This window comes from Trichechus manatus, unplaced genomic scaffold, assembly GCF_000243295.1.
Source record: "Trichechus manatus latirostris isolate Lorelei unplaced genomic scaffold, TriManLat1.0 scaffold00177, whole genome shotgun sequence".
NCBI lineage: Eukaryota > Metazoa > Chordata > Mammalia > Sirenia > Trichechidae > Trichechus > Trichechus manatus.
The window spans coordinates 2,835,405-2,852,954 of NW_004444113.1; the positions used below are offsets into that span (position 1 = coordinate 2,835,405).

At 41.1% G+C, this 17,550-nt stretch overlaps 2 protein-coding genes across 6 annotated transcripts in view; one reads left to right on the top strand and one right to left on the bottom strand.

Annotated features, from left to right (window-relative positions):
• Positions 1 to 16,640, bottom strand: part of CRYZL1 (crystallin zeta like 1) — a 34,851-nt gene extending 18,211 nt beyond the window's left edge. For 3 of the 5 annotated variants that reach the window (XM_023741322.1, XM_004386975.2, XM_023741321.1), the window contains exons 1-4: positions 16,538 to 16,640; positions 5,941 to 6,012; positions 3,816 to 3,893; positions 1,770 to 1,842 (exon numbers count right to left, since the gene is read on the bottom strand). In XM_023741322.1, the coding sequence (XP_023597090.1) occupies positions 1,770 to 1,842; positions 3,816 to 3,893; positions 5,941 to 6,012; positions 16,538 to 16,621 (307 nt within the window). In that variant the 5' untranslated portion in view covers positions 16,622 to 16,640. Of the gene's footprint in view, positions 1 to 1,769; positions 1,843 to 3,815; positions 3,894 to 5,940; positions 6,013 to 14,184; positions 15,212 to 16,537 lie in introns of those variants that run through there. The other 2 variants (XM_023741320.1, XM_023741319.1) reach the window with 2 other exon arrangements.
• Positions 16,641 to 17,291: 651 nt separating this feature from the next.
• Positions 17,292 to 17,550, top strand: part of ITSN1 (intersectin 1) — a 221,749-nt gene continuing 221,490 nt past the window's right edge. Inside the window, exon 1 of the mRNA XM_004386976.2 lies at positions 17,292 to 17,524. The gene's annotated coding sequence lies outside the window, so the exon portion shown is untranslated. The remainder of the gene's footprint in view (positions 17,525 to 17,550) is intronic.

Consider the following 17,550-nt stretch of genomic DNA (forward strand, 5'->3'; position numbering starts at 1 on the left):
CCAGAATCCTGGAAGTTTTCTCCTGTTTTTTATTACCCAGTTGCAGTTATGTCCCATTGACTTCATCTCCTCAGTATTTCTGTCCCACCGCTCCACTTTTGCTGCCACTGTCTCTTGCCTGTGGATCTCCCACCCAACCAGTCCAACCAGTCCTCTTGTCTGCCATGGTCTGCCTCAAATCTTCCCCTCATATGGCCACTCTAACGAGTAATCGCTCTGAAGCCCAATCTGACCAGGATGCTTCTGCGCACAGACACTTCAATGGTTCTTCATCAACTACAGGATGAAGTCCACGTGATGACATAAGAGGCTCCCCATGGCTCTGGCCCTGGCTACCCTCCTGCCTCATTTGTGGGGACAAGGATTTAGTATTCACATCAACCTTAGAATACGTTTTTTCTAATATCCTTTATTCTATACTCAAGGGAGAATTTTCTTGACAAAATGTTTCTCTGCTGCTAAGTATCTCCCCACCCCTCACCACCCCACCCAGGACTTTATTTGGCTCCAGCAATATGGAACTCTTTGTAATTCTTACGTATGTCACATTATAACTTGCTTCTTTTCTTTGCTCACGATGTGCACTCTGCCGAGTGTGATTCTCCTCGCTGTCCTTACTGCCTGGCCAACTTCCTCCAAGAAGCCTTTCCTCCCTCTCCTGGCTGGGTTGGGTTCCTCTCCTTGGAGCTTTCGTGATAACCTGTTACTTTGTGTGTGCCTGTCTCTCCCCTAGGCAGTGAACTCTTTGAGGGCAGGGACTTTGTCTTATTTATCTTCATATTCTAAGCACCTAGCAAGTGATCAATCATTTTCTGGCTATTATACTTCTTATTTTTTTCTACCGTCGGGGCAGAAAAAAGGAGACAAAATGAAATTATCATTTAGCTGTGTCAGAAGATTACGTTAAGGAAAAGTATCAAATATACTGTAGATTAAAACCAAAGGTAAACTCAAGTATAGTCAATCTACATTATCACATATTCACTCATTCCCATATGTAGTGAGAGCAAACATAATGATTGATCATGACTACCTATTAGCAGTGAATATTGAGTAGGTCTGTTTAGAAACAAATTATTTCAAATATTTAGGCTTACTGTTCTGCATATTAAAACCATTATTTATTAAGTAAAACTTAAAATACTTTAAGGCAAGTATTATTTCTCCCCGTAAAACCTAAAACCAAACCTGTTGCCATCGAGTCGATTCTGACTTCTAGCGACCTGTAGGACAGAGCAGAAATGCCCCACAGAGTTTACAAGGAGCGGCTGGTGGATTCGAACTGCTGAACTTTTGGTTAGCAGCCAAGCTCTTAACCACTATGCCACCAGGGCTCCACCAGAAACCATAATTCCCATTTTTGGATGCACAAACTGCTTAATGTTTAAATGCTCAATTTTAGGCAAACCTAAAAAATTTAATGGAAATGTAGTTAATATTTTATGCATTTAGCCAAAGCTAACCCTACAAAAGTAATGTATTTGTTTGTAAACATCATAAAGAGGACAAACTGACCATTCTATTCAATATATAATTACTCATGGATTTAAATATATAATCCCCAAATATTTACTGAATAGTAATAAGCCTGTCAATTATAAAACACCATTTACGTCCCATTTCTTTTTTAATTAAAAAGGAAAATATTTCTATATGATTATATTTTACGTTTGAAAGAGTGTATTTAACTTTATGTACTGGCAAACCAATTAGCTAGGACTTCATTTCTTTTACCTTAAAAATACAGATATTTACATCTATAAACTTACCATCTAATACAATTCCAGCAATTTCTCTCCCAACAGGAAAGAAATCCTTCTCCATCTTCATTTCTGCCAGAAGCTAAATCATAACAAAAGCTGTTAACATATTCTTGTCAAAAATAAATCCTGGCCTCTTCTCATACATGAGAAAAGCAGGAGTAAAAATCAAACCACAGAAAAAGCAAATATGATTCAATTTTTGGAATTAAGAGTTTAGTACCTATCTTAAAGCCAAAGCAAATAACTCTACAAATAGGTGTCTTTGGAGAGGGGAGGAAACCAAGAGTTTGCTGAAGAACTAGCTGACATTTAAGGCAGGGGTGTTCGTATTCCAATCACCGTTAATATGCTTTGTTGAACATCTTTACTCTGCCAAGTATGCAGGGAAATTATGGCCAGAATTGCTTCTTGGTTGGCTAAACACTGCTTCCCAGTCACCTTGATCAGGTGGGGCCGGAGAGTTTGAAGAAAACACCGTTGAGGTAACGGGGACGTGGTCAATGAGAACAAAAGGCTCTTCATTTCCACACTCTTTCAAATCACTTGAATTTGGGCTGGGGTGCAGCTGGGCAGAGGTGACAGATACATGGAGGGAAAGTGCCATATGATTCCAGACTCGTGGTGACTGAAGGTTCTCTTCTTAAAAGATAAATTATTTTTAAGAAACTAGTGTTTTGTTAGATTCTGACCAAATTTTAAGTATCTGTCTTTTATAGTGATGGAGTGTACTGAGATAAGGCTGTAGTTTAAGTCACTGGCACATACACTTTTAAGTTATAACGATACTAGAGATGCTGAACGTATTTGTAGATATCATAAATTTATTTTACGGACAGTAAGTAAAAAGAAATGAACAGTTCTCTTGAATATTTCCTTTAATTTTCAATTTGTGGTTTCCTGTATATACCTGTCAGAAAAGTGTCTTTTTCAGTGTAGAACTTGATACTTTTCCTAAGATGTTCATATGACATTCTTATAGAACTACTGGGCATTTTACATTATTTCACCAATGCACACTTTTGCAGAATTATAATTGTGGTTTCAACAATTGCACGTTACCTCCTTCACTTACAAAAAGGCTTTTCTTATTTTACTACACAGTTTTCATAACTTATTTTTAATAGTTGTGCAGTATTTTATTAAATTGATTTTACCACAATTTACCATTTCCTTCTGTTAGACATGAAGATTATTTCTTATGCTGGAATTTTAATGGATTTTTCACAGCTTTGAAAAAAATGTCTTGGAAGGGCTGAACACAGAACACCACAGACAATGACTAGTGCTTGCATTCTTGGTGAGAAGGCTTTAGAGGATCTCACTCATTCACTTCTCAGATCACACTCAGGTTCTAGAGTTGCCCAACAGAAGCCTATAACCTTGTTCTGTAATTCCTCTAAGTCTGACTTTATAGAAAAAAAACCTTGTAGATTTAAAAGTTATGTTGACATTATAATCCAATACATCAAAGTTCCCATAAACTATGGTATTCATCTTTCAAAAACAGTAAAATGGACCTGCTCTATTTATCATGGCACATTAATCCATAGTTTATTTAACTTTTGGAGACTTGCCACGTATTTCATAGTCAATAATGAAAGATTCCTGTGGGGCTGGGCGGTGGAGAGAGAGACAGGGATGACTAGAGGAGGAACAAGAACCACATCGAAAGCCATTAAATGGAAATATCTATAGAAGAGATGGTTAGCAAATTAATGGACTAGGTTTTTAGTTCCTATCTTTACGGTATTTATAAAGGTAATTTCTTCCTTGATTATAGGCCTGAGTAATTGCAAATGCTCAGCCTTTCACAATGTGAAGGAGTTTTTAAAATATTTTTATATAATGATACAAAATACATGATTTCAATTAGACTAATAATTTACCTTAAAGTAGGAATACACCAATGTACATAATTTTTTTTCTAGTTGTTCTAGTCTTCTAAGGATGCTAATTATTTCTTGGCACTCAGACGTCAGTTATTGTATCTGTACACAAAGTATAATATAAAATTCTCATTTGACTTTTGGCCAAAATAAATGCACCAAATACCTTTGTGTTTATCTGGCTCAGAGCACAAGCTTTAACTTGAAGTTTCACGAAGTTATCTTCTGTAACAGGAAGATTTTCCTAGAAGCAAATAATAACATAATAATGCTTACACATTCCTTTAAGAACCTGCCTTTATATTGTGAAAATCTGACACATGGTTAACAAAATCTAATAGAACCCAAATCTCATAGCTAATTTAACTTAAAAAGCTACAAGTAATTATCTAAGAGTACTGGCTATACCACGAACGGCTAAAAGAACGAACACATCAGTCTTAGAAGAAATGCAACTAGGATGTTCACTCGAAGTGAGGATGGAGAGACTTGGACTCGCTCACTTTGGACACGTCCTCAGGAAGGACCAACCTCTAGAAAAGGACATCATGATTGGTAAAGTAAAGGGCCAGTGAAAATGACGGAAACCTTCAACGAGATGGACTGACAGCAGACGCAACAACGGACTTAAACACAGCAGCGATCCTCGGGATGGCCAGAGCCAGGTACCATCTCATTCTATCATACTTGGGGTCTCCATGAGTTGGAGCCAGATTGATGGCAACTAACAGTAACAAAAACAATACAATCAAAAAAAGAATAAAGGAAATTTTGAGGTAAAATTTTAAAACCTTAGGGTTCATATTTTGAAAAGTACTCAGAAACCAACATGGTTATATGTGTAGACAATAAACTTAGGATGACCAAGTAGAGCAACAAATACTGTATTTCAAGCTAAATAATCTCAGAGCCTCAGACGTCCACACTTCAGAGACATTCTTAACACATACACATCACATACAGTACTATCTGACGCTGGAATTTTCTTAATGTTACAAATGAAGTTCTTTAAGGTCACTTGTTTATCTTTTCCTCCTTTAACATCTGTCTTGGACATTTCAGCATGCCCATGGGATTCTGGGGTCAAAATACAAACTGAACTTAATGGGGCTTAATTTTCCCTCCTATTCCACAGCTAGATACAACTTGAAAGGTAAAAAATATGCTAAGCTCAGGCACTCAACACCATCTACCTATATTATTAAATGTGATATCCCTGCCCTAATAGCCATAACCTGGAACCAATAATGAAAATGTTTTGTTCAACCTGGTATCCCCAAGTTAGATCAAAAGTTAGCCAAGAAGAGCTGCATGCACAGGCCCTCCTAGGTTTCTGTCAAGGGGATTATGTTACTTCTCACTGCTTTATTTGCCACCAACACAATATTCTGGTATTATCTTTTTAAATCTGAAGATTTGGTAATATTGGGTGCTACTGTGAAAATATTCAGTAATACTGATGAACCTGTGAATTTTATTCATGACTGTGTGAACCAGGAAATAAATGATTCTTTCCAAGAGCAATCAAACCTCTTGGACCCTCATCCTGACCTAATCACAGAAGCCAAACTGTCTGAGATTCAGACTTGTGATCCAAAATGATTTTGGAGTTAGTGAAAAGATTACAAAGAGAAAAACAGACTGTGTTACTGACCCAAGAATTCCTATTACTACTATGAGATGCTGATATAGATATAGCACTTCGTTTTCTTCCCTAAATTTACAGTGGAATGATTTTAGCTTGCCAGAATAATCACCAATACATGAAAATCCCATCTATGATTAAGGTAGTCAAAACACTAGAAATCATTTAAAGTTTAGTGAATGAGGTAATTTTGCGAAGTCCAGAAATTAGTATAGAAAACAATGCATTCCTACTTCTTTCATTCATAATAGGAGAGAAAGTATTTTTTGAAATATGGCTATAATCTGAAAACCCACTTTACTGTGGCATTCAAAATAACCTGGGTTTATTTTGCAACATATAAAAAAAGACTATTTAGAATAAGGTTGTTCTGTTTTACTAGTACCTTTCACACCACCATCAATATCCAGAGGAACTAAAAAATCTCTTTTGTGGCAATTCTTTTAAAAATATATTTATATTACAATATGGGCCAACATTTTCACATAAACATTAAAGAAAAATGATTGGAGGAGTTTCATTTAAATAAGTTTTGTTCATTTAGTTCCACTCAAAATAACTTATAACAGGTCATTTAAAATAGACTCTATTAGTTATAGAAGCTATACTATCTTCTTTCAGTTAATGATTAAACAAGTTTTCTTACCCTTTCTTGAAATACAAACGTTATTTCTTCATTTGTGGAATTCTGCTGAAAATACAAGCCTTTCATAGTCACCTAAAAACAAGAAAAAGGACGAGACAAACATAAACCCTCTTCTAGATCCAATGAATGCAAAAAGTGAACAATTTTACTGGAAAAGGGAAAATGACAACCATAAATGCATTCTTCAAATAAACAAATTTAGGGTTCTTTCTTGAAAGGGATCAAGTAAGAGAATATGCAACAACCTGTGTGCAAATGGGTTTACATTTCAACCTTTCATTACAAAGGCAAGCGCAGGCCTAATTTCACTTTCCCATTCAAAAAAGAATATTAGATGTACTTAGGAAAAGAACATCCTAGGAGGAGCAAGCAGCTCAGTTTTATTTACCAAATGTGTCATTTTAAGAGCTTTAAGACTTAAAGACCACTCAAAAGGGAAAAGTGGACAATCAAGACACTTGTTGAAACTGTGCCCCTAATTCCTCTTACCCTCTATAAACCATTTCATGGACGTCTTTAAAACTCTTATGTGAACTTCCTGAAGCATCTCTAAGGGTTTTTTCTTTAATTTTCACAATAATTCTATCGGCAAGATTATTTTTTTAAAGATAAATTTTACAGAAGTAGAAAACACATATAGGAAAGTGCACAAATCCTAAATGTACAGCTTGTTGAATTTCACAAAGGGAACGTGTCCACATGACCAGCAACCCGATCAGGAAACATGACCAGACCGACAGAAGCCCCTGGACCCCTCTCTAGTAACCACCTTCACCTCCCAAGGCCACCCACTCTTCTAACAGCACAGATTCGTTTAATCTGCTTTTGAACTTTATATAAATGAAATCATACTCCTTTCACTCAGTACCGTGTGCTCATCCATGTTGTTGCCTGGAGTTGTAGTTATTTCATTCTCATTTCTGTGCAGTAACAAATCACTACTGACCCATCCCACCATAGATGGACCTTTGAGTTCTTTCCAGTTTGGGGCCTGTATTCGTTTCCTAGGGCTGCCATACCCAATGACCACAAACTAGGTGGCTTCAAGCAGACAGTTATTCTCTCACAGGTCAGAAGGCCAGACGTGCAAAACCAAGATGTTGGCAGGGCTGGTTCCTTCTGGAAGGTCTAAGGGAGAAACCACTCCATGCCTCTCTCCTAGCTTCTGGTAGTTGCTGAATAACCATTCCTTGGCTTGTAGACACATCACTCTAATCTCTACCTCCATCTTCACATTGCCTTCTTCTCTGTGTGTCTTTTTATGCCTCTTTTAAGGACATTCAGTGGATTTATGGCTCATCTTAATCCAGTATGGTCTCATCTCTATCCTTGTTTTAATTACATCTGCAAAGATGCTATTTCCAAGTAAGATCACATTCTTTGGGGGGACACTATTCAACTCACTGTAGGGCTTTTACAAATTGTCCTGTTAAGAACATTCTTGTACATGCTCTTTTTAGAGAAGAAACCAAGTCTTCTGGTGGTTAAGGCACACACCTAGGGTCTCATAGCACCATCAGGGCCAGAGCTAAGTCACAAACCAGGTTTCAATTACTCCAAAGTCATTATTCTTAACCACTACAGTTAATGGTTTCCCAATGAGCTGCTAACATTCCATATATCTTTTAAAATTAATTCTATATACTTTAGGATTAATAATTTTTAAGTATTTGCTGATAGAACTGTGAGGGGTTCAGTGCAAAATGAAAATATGGGGAACTGTGCTCAAAAACGTTTAAAATTTTAAGATGATGACAGTGGGTCCCCGCTGAGCACGAGACCCAGTATGACTGTACAGGCTGGACACCCACATAGCCAGCCCTGCGTGCTGAATTTTAGTGGATCTTATGGATTCATATGGAGGGTTGGTACTGAATGTAGGTGAGCTATGGCTGCTGCTTTCCAGTATGTTATGATCAAACGCTGGAACTAACAGAAAAAAATATATAATCAAGACATATATAGAAATTATATATGTAGCACGTATCAACAACGTATATAAAAAGATTGAGCTAAGTCGAAAGATAATTTGCTGAAGATCATTCAGAAGTGGCTGCAGCAGTGTACTGACAGGGAATTGCCAGAAATTCAGGACAGATTCAGAAGAGGATGTGAAACAAGGGATATCACTGCTGATGTCAGATGGATCCTGGCTGAAAGCAGAGAATACCAGAAAGATGTTTACCTGTGTTTTATTGACTATGCAAAGGCATTTGACTGTGTGAATCATAACAAATTATGGATAACATTGTAAAGAATGGGAATTCCAGAACATTTAATTGTGCTCATAAGGAACCTGCACATGGATCAAGAGGCAGTCATTCAAACAGAACAAGGGGATACTGCATGGTTTAAAATCAGAAAATGTGTGTGTCAGGGTTGTGTCTTTTCACCATACCTATTCAATCTATATGCTGAGCAAAGAATCCGAGAAGCTCGGCTATATGAAGAACGGGGTATCAGGATTGGAGGAAGACTCATTAAGAACCTGTGTTATGCAGATGACACAACCTTGCTTGCTCAAAGTGAAGAGGACTTGAAGCATTTACTGATGAAGATCAAAGACCACAGCCTTCAATATGGATTACACCTCAACATAAAGAAAACAAAAATCCTCGCACCTGGACCAATAAGCAACATCATGATAAATGGAGAAAAGATTGAAGTTCCCAAGGATTTCATTTTACTTGGATCCACCAATCAACACCCATGGAAGCAGCAGTCAAGAAATCAAAAGACTCACTGCATTGGGCAAATCTGCCGCAAAAGACCTCTTTGAAGTGTTGAAAAGGAAAGATGTTACCTTGAAGACTAAGGTGCACATGACCCAAGCCATGATATTTTCAATCGCCTCACACGCATGTGAAAGCTGGACAATGAATAAGGAAGACTGAAGAAGAATTGACGCCTTTGAATTGTGATGCTGGAGAAGAATATTGAATATACCATGGACTGCCAAAAGAATGAGCAAATCTGTCTTGGAAGAAGTACAAACGAATGCTCCTTAGAAGCGAGAACGGTGAGACTACGTCTTACATACTTTGGACATGTTGTCAGGAGGGATCAGTTCCTGGAGCAGGACATCATGCTTTGTAAAGTACAGGGTCAGTGAAAAAGAGGAAGACCCTCAATGAGATAGACTGACACAGTGGCTGCAACAATGGGCTCAAGCATAACAATGATTGTTGAGTGTGGCACAGGACCGGGCAGTGTTTTGTTCTCTAGTACACAGGGTTGCTATGAGTTGGAACCAACTCGACGGCACCTAACAGTAACAGCAAAGTCAGAAGATTAATTCTGGCACTTACGAACCCTTTGGTTACAGAAGGTCTGTTTGTGTGTCAGTGTGCTTGGTGGGAGAGTCCAGGGGGAGAGGGGAAGAAGGTAAGCATAAGCAGTAATCAGTTGCTGTTGAGTCGATCCCAGCTCATGGTGACCTCATGTGTGTTACAGTAGAACTGTGCTCCACAAGGTTTTCAATAGCTGATTTTTCAGAAGTAGACTGCCAGGACTTCCTTCCAAGGAGTCTCTTGGGGGACTCAAACCTCCAACCTTTCAGTTAGCAGTCTAGAGCGTTTTAACCATTTGCACCACCCAGGGACTCCTAAGCGAAGACACAGCAGCTGTGTATACCCTACAACATTAAATCTAACCTCTTCCGCCCAGCTGTCAAGCCTATTCTACCTTACTCCCCCAGAGTATGATTTCACACCATATGGTCACCCCTGCCTCAGGGCTTCCGGGCACTGCTTGTTCACTGAGTGAACAGATTCTGCTAAGTAAATCAAGTCCTACCCACTCCCTGAAATGACTGCCAGTGACACTCAACCCACCCCATCTGCACCATGCTTCTATAGTTCGTTACACACTAACATATATACAACCTTACCTTATTTACTTACGAACAAGGAGGCTTTCCCACCTGTTATTATCAGTAAATAAATAAATCTCTGCTCCAGCTCAGCCTGGAGCTACTTGGGTTCCCTTTTTTGTGAAATGGAACAATCAACACCTTGATTTCAAAGATCTGCTTTTATGACTCTGAAAACCAGTTTTCTTTGCCCACTGCATCTTAATACATATGATGAGCAGTCACATGCACCTCACACTGTGCCCCAATTTCAAAGATCCTGGAAGGTAACTGCTTGCCAGAGTCCCCTAAAGCAAATTATCGTATATAATATAGCCAATATTTTTAGTCAGCTCATGATAAATAATTCCTCCAAAGTAGGTAGAAATCGGCCTGGCTGGGTAGAAAGAAGTAATTTTTGGTTGATCCAATAAATAACTGTGTAGGATCAAAAATTAAAAGTGCTGAAAGGCAGAGATGTCACTTTGGGAACTAAGGTGTTCTTGACCCAAGCCATGATATTTTCAATCACCTCATATTCATGTGAAAGTTGGACAATGAATAAGGAAGACTGAAGAAGAATTGATGCATTTGGATTACGGTGTTGGCGAAGAATACTGAATATACCACGGACTGCCAGAAGAACGAATAAGTCTGCCTTGGAAGAAGTACAGCCAGAGTGCTCCTTGGAAGCGAGGATGGCAAGACTTATACACTTTGGACATGTTATCAGGGGGGACCAATCCCTGGAGAAGGACATCACGCTTGGTAAGGTAGAGGGTCAGTGAAAAAGAGGAAGACCCTCGATAAGATGGAATGACACAGTGGCTGCAACAATGGGCTCAAACATAGCAACAGTTGTAAGGATGGTGTAGGACCGGGCTGTGTTTCGTTCTGTTGTCCACAGGGTCGCTGTGAGGTGGAACTGATTCGACAGCACCTAACAACTACAGGATCAAAAATATCCTCAAACAGAATGAAAAGTGTTTTCATAAAAGTGGCCAGAAGAAAACTGAAGAAATACCAGTTATTTGTTTGGCAAATCCATAACAAGAATACTGAGTTCCTAACCCTATGAAAATGGCAGAATAAATGGTATTCAAGGCCAAATGGTGTCTTAGGCAATGGTCCACATTAAGTGGAACACTCAATGTATTACTTAATACAATTTTTACTGAATTAAAAGATACCGGCACATGAGAAATAATATAACTAAAGCCTTACAGAATACAAATTTAAAATGTATCATACTTATTTCTAAGAATGAATATCATGTAACTTCAAACTTGTATTCTACTGTAAACATTGTGATATCAAAAAAGTGCTATATAAAACTTTTTAATGAAAATAAGCCTGTTTAAAAATGTAGGATAGCATGCCCTATGAAAAACAAAGGTTTTAGAATTTACAGGCATGTCAGATTTTAAAAATATTTGCCATGAGTCCACATATTGAGGATTATGTTTGTAATACTTTTAAATTTTACAGTGGCTACACATTAAATATATTTTGAAAATCATGAGAAAGAATAATTAAAAAATGTCTATTTTAAATAATTTTTGTTACAAAGCAGAAAAGAGGATTTTGCATAAATTAAACATGACTATAAATAACACTTCAAAAAATAGTCAATAAAAGTAATGGTTTAAGAGATTTTAAAAAAATTCAATAATTTTTAGTACAAAGCAGAAAAGAGGATTTTGTATAAATTAAACACACGTATAACACTTCAAAAACATAGTTAATAAAAGTAATGGTCTATTTTGAGAGATTTAAAAAATCAGTGGGAAGAAATTTCAAATGGCTTCCCCTCCCTTATAACAGCAACATGAACTCCTCTTGCCCTTCTCCTGCTACACTCAACCCCCCAAGGAGCTCATCTATTAATAATTGTAAATAAACCCTCTAACATCATTCCTTATTGACACCTTCAGACCAAGGGTGTCCAGAGTATCAGATCAATCTCAAATTCAAGAGACATACAACTGGACTCATATTTCCCCAGAAGAAGAGTTTGTTCTTTGTAGTCATAATTCCCTCCTCTGTATTATCAACCATAAAGCTTCGTTTCCCTTTAGGACGTCCTGGCTCATTTTCAAGGGCCGTCATCTTAGCACAGGCAATACGCTACTATCTCAGTACGGTAGGCCTGGGTGACGGCCACAGACTGGTGATGGCCTCAATTCACTACCTCACCCAACCCATCAGCCACCCTCTGGCCAACTCAGTTCCTGAAAAGTTCAACTCATATGCTCTTATTTCTATCACTTCTCAACACAAACTTCAGGTTCAGGGTTCCATCGTAATGTCTCTCATATTTTATTCTAAGGAAAGCAATGATATACAGTATTGTCAAGCAGCTAAGCTACAGAAAAACAGACGAAGTCAACTCGGCAACGTGGCCTCAGATGCTCAGGCCCTTGGCTGTGCATCCGGTGCCCTATTCCCTGTCCCGTCCAGGCCTGGTGCACAGCGTGGATAATACCTTCTGGATTTTCAGGGGGAAATCTTCATCTCCATTTTGATCATTTGACTTATTAAATTTTAACAGTATTCTTATTCACCTGTGAGACTTTTCGTATGTATCTACAAATCAGAAAAAGAAGTCTGTCAAACCATGCATCCAGGTATTTGGTTATAAATAGGGTCAGCAGAATCAAAGCAACCGGCTGGCGGTTAGGTTCAGGTACTGTATACTGTACACTGGCAAGCTGCAGAGGATGGGAGCCCTAAGCAGACATGCCAGCTCTGCTCCCTCAGTCAGACGGAGGCGAATGCTCGGCCACAGCAACTGCAAGACAGCTTTACGCTGGGGAGGTAGCAGTCTCTGGAAATCTGTATACTCTAAGGAGACTCAGCATAAGGAATGAGTACACAGGTGACACTTGCTCCTTACAACTGCACTGCTCTCTTGTGCCTGTTACAAGATGTACGTGTTGTTGTGTATATTTTCACCAAAAAAACCCCCAAAAAACAAAAGAGCTGGCCCTTCCTGCTGCTGTAATGCTGCTGCTGATGGCTGAAGCTGGAATAAATCATGAGGTGAACTTGGGAGTGCAGGGAATGCACTATGGAGCAACAAGATAGAAGGAGCCTGGGTCCCTAACATGGTGGAACCACCCATCAGCCCTGGAATGCCTACCTTGACTTTTATATGAAAGAGAAATAAACTTTATCTTATTTAAGGCCCCCCCCCCCAAAAAGATGACACAGGAGACATTGTCACAGCGGCTCACACCGAGCTAAACTCTGGAAAGCAATCATGTTACAAGAATTTTTTACTTCCATGTTTTAGGTAGATAATTGGAAATTTTAAAGGAGGAAACTGCATGAAATTGCTTAGTCCCTGTCCCTGGAGAGATTTAACACAGGCTGGACGTGCACTTTGATAAAGGCAGTTCAAGCAATCGTTGAGTGGGATTGGGGGTAACAGGACCATTAAGGTCTGTTTTTATTACAACAATACACATTTCTATGAACGTTATACCTGTTCGGCATAATCTCTACATTTATGCAACCTAAGACATAAAGATAGGTGAAGAATCAGAAAACAAAAGTCTTCCTTTGTATCAAAAAGCTTCAAGCAGAAGCATAAAAGGCAGCTGCTAGGAGAGGACTGCACATTGCTGCCGACCTAAACAACAATGGTTCCTAAATGTTCCAATCTAGACAGTGGATCCCAACAATGGCCTCTTCTGATTCCCAACAGAACTCATTACACTTCTCTGACAGCTTTACTTTTGTCTGTTGATTCACAAAATACATTTTTACTCAAGAGTCCAAGATTTCTCGAATGAGGCGCTTCCCATGGAGCAGAGTTCTACTCTGACACACACGGGGTCACCGTGAGTCACAAGGGACTTGACGGCAAGTGGTTTTTTCTCTACCGACTATTACTGCAGTGTGTAAATGCTTACTGAATTTTCCAGTTCACTATAGGATCTTGGAGGCATTGGTGGTTCAGTGGCAGAATTCTTTCCTTCCACGTGGGAGAGCCAGCTTGATTCCTGGCCACTGTACCCCCTGTGCAGCCATCACCCACCTGTCAGTGGAGGCGTGCATGTTGTTATGATGCTGAACAGGTTTCAGTGGAGCTTCCAGACCAAGATGGAAAAAAGGCCTGGCAATTTACTTCCAACAATCAGCCAATGAAAGCCCTATGGAGCACAGTTCTACTCTGGCACACATGGGGTCGCCATGAGTCTGGTGCTGACTCAACAGCACCTAACAAGAAGCATCTAGAAGAAACCACTGTTTACTTCAGATATAAAATATGAATTGTAATTTGATTAAATCTTTACCAATATGTTCAAAATCAAGAGAAAATAATTACATAAAATGCATCATATTTACTATAATGTACAAAAATGGAAGAAAATTATGTTGTAAAATACCTTATTTTATCATGTGCGGATACGTGTATTCTTGCTCTTCTACTTAAAAACTCCCCTTAATTCTCTGGAGCTAAAAAAAGCAACAATAGCTTTTCTAATGTACTCTTTGAAATATTCTATGTAAAGTTCACAGTTTACAGCAAGAAAGCCTTCATTTTTATCAGTTAAAAGAGAAAGTTCACCAAAACCAAAAAACACTGTGATTCCACAGTGAATATCTGAAGAACTCCCAAGTTCACCCACCTTCTTCTTCAGGGAAGTACACAAATGATCAAGACTCATTACTGCCCAGGGTAAGAGCATGGGTCTAGAGGCCTAAGTGCCGTCTCAACTCTTTTCTTCAATCCCGAATTTTGATTTTAAATTCACAGGACAGACAGTTGTCAAACTACCAAGCCATTTCACTGAGAGGTAGCTTGATTTTGTGGGGAGCTTTCTCCATTCCAAATCTGAACATCTCATCCCCTCCCATAATCTGGAGAAGGAGCATCAGTGAAGTGAAAGTAGTGGTAAAAGCTAGCAGGAATATTCTGCAGTGGTCACGCAGATAGGATTTACAAGTCCTAACTGGCCCGAGTGAATCCTGGCTCCTCTACTTACTCGCTCTATGACTCTGGGCTACTTTTAACCTTCCTGGTCACCATGAGTCAGAACTGACTAGACAGCAACAGGTTTGGTATTTTAGGAGGAGCCTTAATTTGGTCCCTGGGTGGTGCAAATGGTGGTCGACTAACCTAAACGCTGGCGGTTCAACACACTGTGGAAGGCCTGAAAACCCAAAGAAGCAGTTCTATTCTGTAACTCATAGGGTTGTCATGAGTCGGGATGGACTTGATGGCAACAGGTTTGGTTTGGTCAAAGTTTTGGGTTTTAGTTTTCATGCCTATAATATAGGGACAATAGTAGTTACTTCACAGGGTTGCTGTGAGGATTAAATAATACCTGTAAGAAGACCCCTGGTGGTGCAGTGGTTAAGAGCTGGGCTGCAAACCCAGAGGTCGGCAATTTGAATCCACCAGCCGCTCGTTGGAAACCCCATGGGGCGGTTCTACTCTGTCCTAGAGGGTCACTATGAGGCGGAATCCACTCGACAGCAGCAGGCACCAAATAAGCATTCAATATACGTTACCTGTTTGTACTACTATTTCTGTAAATTGAGAGAGAACCTCTAAGGTAGCTTTGCAGCTCATCTCACAGAGAGACAAACAGTCTGGCCGTGAGCAACCTGACCTTTCAATTTCTGCAGTGGGCTATTATATCCACTGGATCTCCAGGGGCCAGTACAGCAGCCACTAGATACATGTGGCTACTGAGCACCTTCCTGGTCGGAATGAAGATGTGCTGTAAATGCAAAAGACACTGAATTTTGTACATTTAGGGAAAAAAAAAAAAAATCTCAGTTTTTATATTGATGACTTACTGATATAGTTTGGCTACATGCGTTAAATGAAATATATTACTAAATTAATTTCACGTGTTTCTTTCTACTTTTTAAAAAAAATGTGGTTACCAGAAAATTTAAAATTACGTAAGTGGCTCGCATTGTATTTATATTGGATAAAACTGATGCGGCACGTGGCTACTCAGAAGGCGGACTAGCAGCACCGGGGAGGCGATTCTCAGGCCCCTCCCCAGACAACAGGTCTCTGCACTTTAACAAGATCCCCAGGCGATTCTTCCACGTTGCGTCGGGGTATTCGGCTGTTTGGCTGGATGAAGAGGGCAAATCTGGCCCTAAAGCCACCTTGCTTTCCTAAGTGATTATGGGGGGACGGAGGGGAGAAGAGTTAGGGAGAGAAAGAAACTCAAATGATAGGAAGAAAAACAAGCATGGGGAATACCCGCAACATGGGGAACAAGTAGAAGGGAACTTCCAGACCTTTGCGTTCAAAAAAGGGGAGAGATACAAATGGAGATAAAACCTACAATCAAAAACCCATAAAGGGCCAGGAAGGAGTCCTGGTGGCGCAGCGGTTAAGCGCTTGCTGCTAACGGAAAGGCTGGGGTTCGAGCCCACCAACTGGGCGGGAGGAAAGGTGGCAGTTCGCCTCCGGAAAGATTACAGCCTTGGAAACCCTATGGGGCAGTTCTATAGCGTCGCTATGAGTCGGAATTGACTCGACCGCAAAGGGTTTGGTTTTCTGGTTTTTTAAAGGGCCAGGAAACTGTCCGTCAAGTTTTACCCGCTCCTGTGCGGCCTCCGCTAACCTAGGCCTGGAAGCGAGCGCGTCTCAGGCGGGGGTGCGACGCGAACCACCGCCCGCCTCAGAGCTGGCGGTTCCGCGCCGTATCTCTTCATCTTTCCCCCGAAGCCCTGTTTCCCAAGACACACATCGCCATTCCCGATGCTCACCTGTCTCCGAGCGGCCCCAAAGGCCTGCAGCTTCGCCACCGCCACCTTGGAGCCCTTCGCTCTCTGCCCGCCCCTTTGCGCCATGGCGTTGCTCTCATTGGTCCGCTCACTCGTCACTCCTGCAGGGCTGGGCCCGACTGCCGGAGGATGTGCAGAACGCCATAGCAACCGGACTCGAAACTACATCTCCCGGCATGCCCCACTCGGGGGTGGAGCCAGGCGCCGCAGCAGGGACTACCAATCAACTGGGAACGTTGTAGTCGTCTCGACGGGCTCCGTTTTATGCAAATTTAAAATTTAAAGACCACACCCTTCCTCATTCCAACCGTATTCCTAACCACTTTTCGTATCTAAGTTAGTTGAATCCACCCTGTCTAGTCTCTGGAACGGCAATGACAGATGCACTGAAATCGTGGATCTAAATTCCATAAGCCTCGACCGAGAAATCCCAGACCAAAAACCTCCGGTAACGCCTTCGTGGAGGCGGTGGGGGTGGGGAGGCAAGAAGAGGCCTACGCTCTCCCCGTTCGAGCATGCTGATTGGCTTATTCCGCTGTCGCTCCGTTCTTTTCCAAGCTTTCAGCTCCTCCTCCTTCGGTCCTGCGGTGGGCGGGGCTAGCGGTAGGGGGCGGTACGGAGGGTTGGGCCCCTTCTTCCGATTGGCAGATGGGCGGGGATGGAGGGTGGAATGGGGCGGGAGAGGCGGCCGAGGGATGTGTGGAGATAGGCGGGAGAAGGGAGCGAGGGAGCGAGGGAGGGAGCGAGGGAGCGAAGGAGGTAGAGAGGAGCGGCGGGCGAGGGGAGGGGGTGCAGCTTGGTTGCTCCGTAGTACGGCGGCTCGCGAGGGAGAATCCCGAGCGGGCTCCGGGACCAACGGAGAGGCAGGCGGGGATGGTGAGCGGGGCTGCGGCTCGTCCGTGCCTGCCCGCCGCGTGTGGGCTACACTGATTGCCCCGGCGCGGCCGCGGGGATCCGCCTGGAGATGAGGTGAGGAGCCGGCGGGCGGCGGCCTG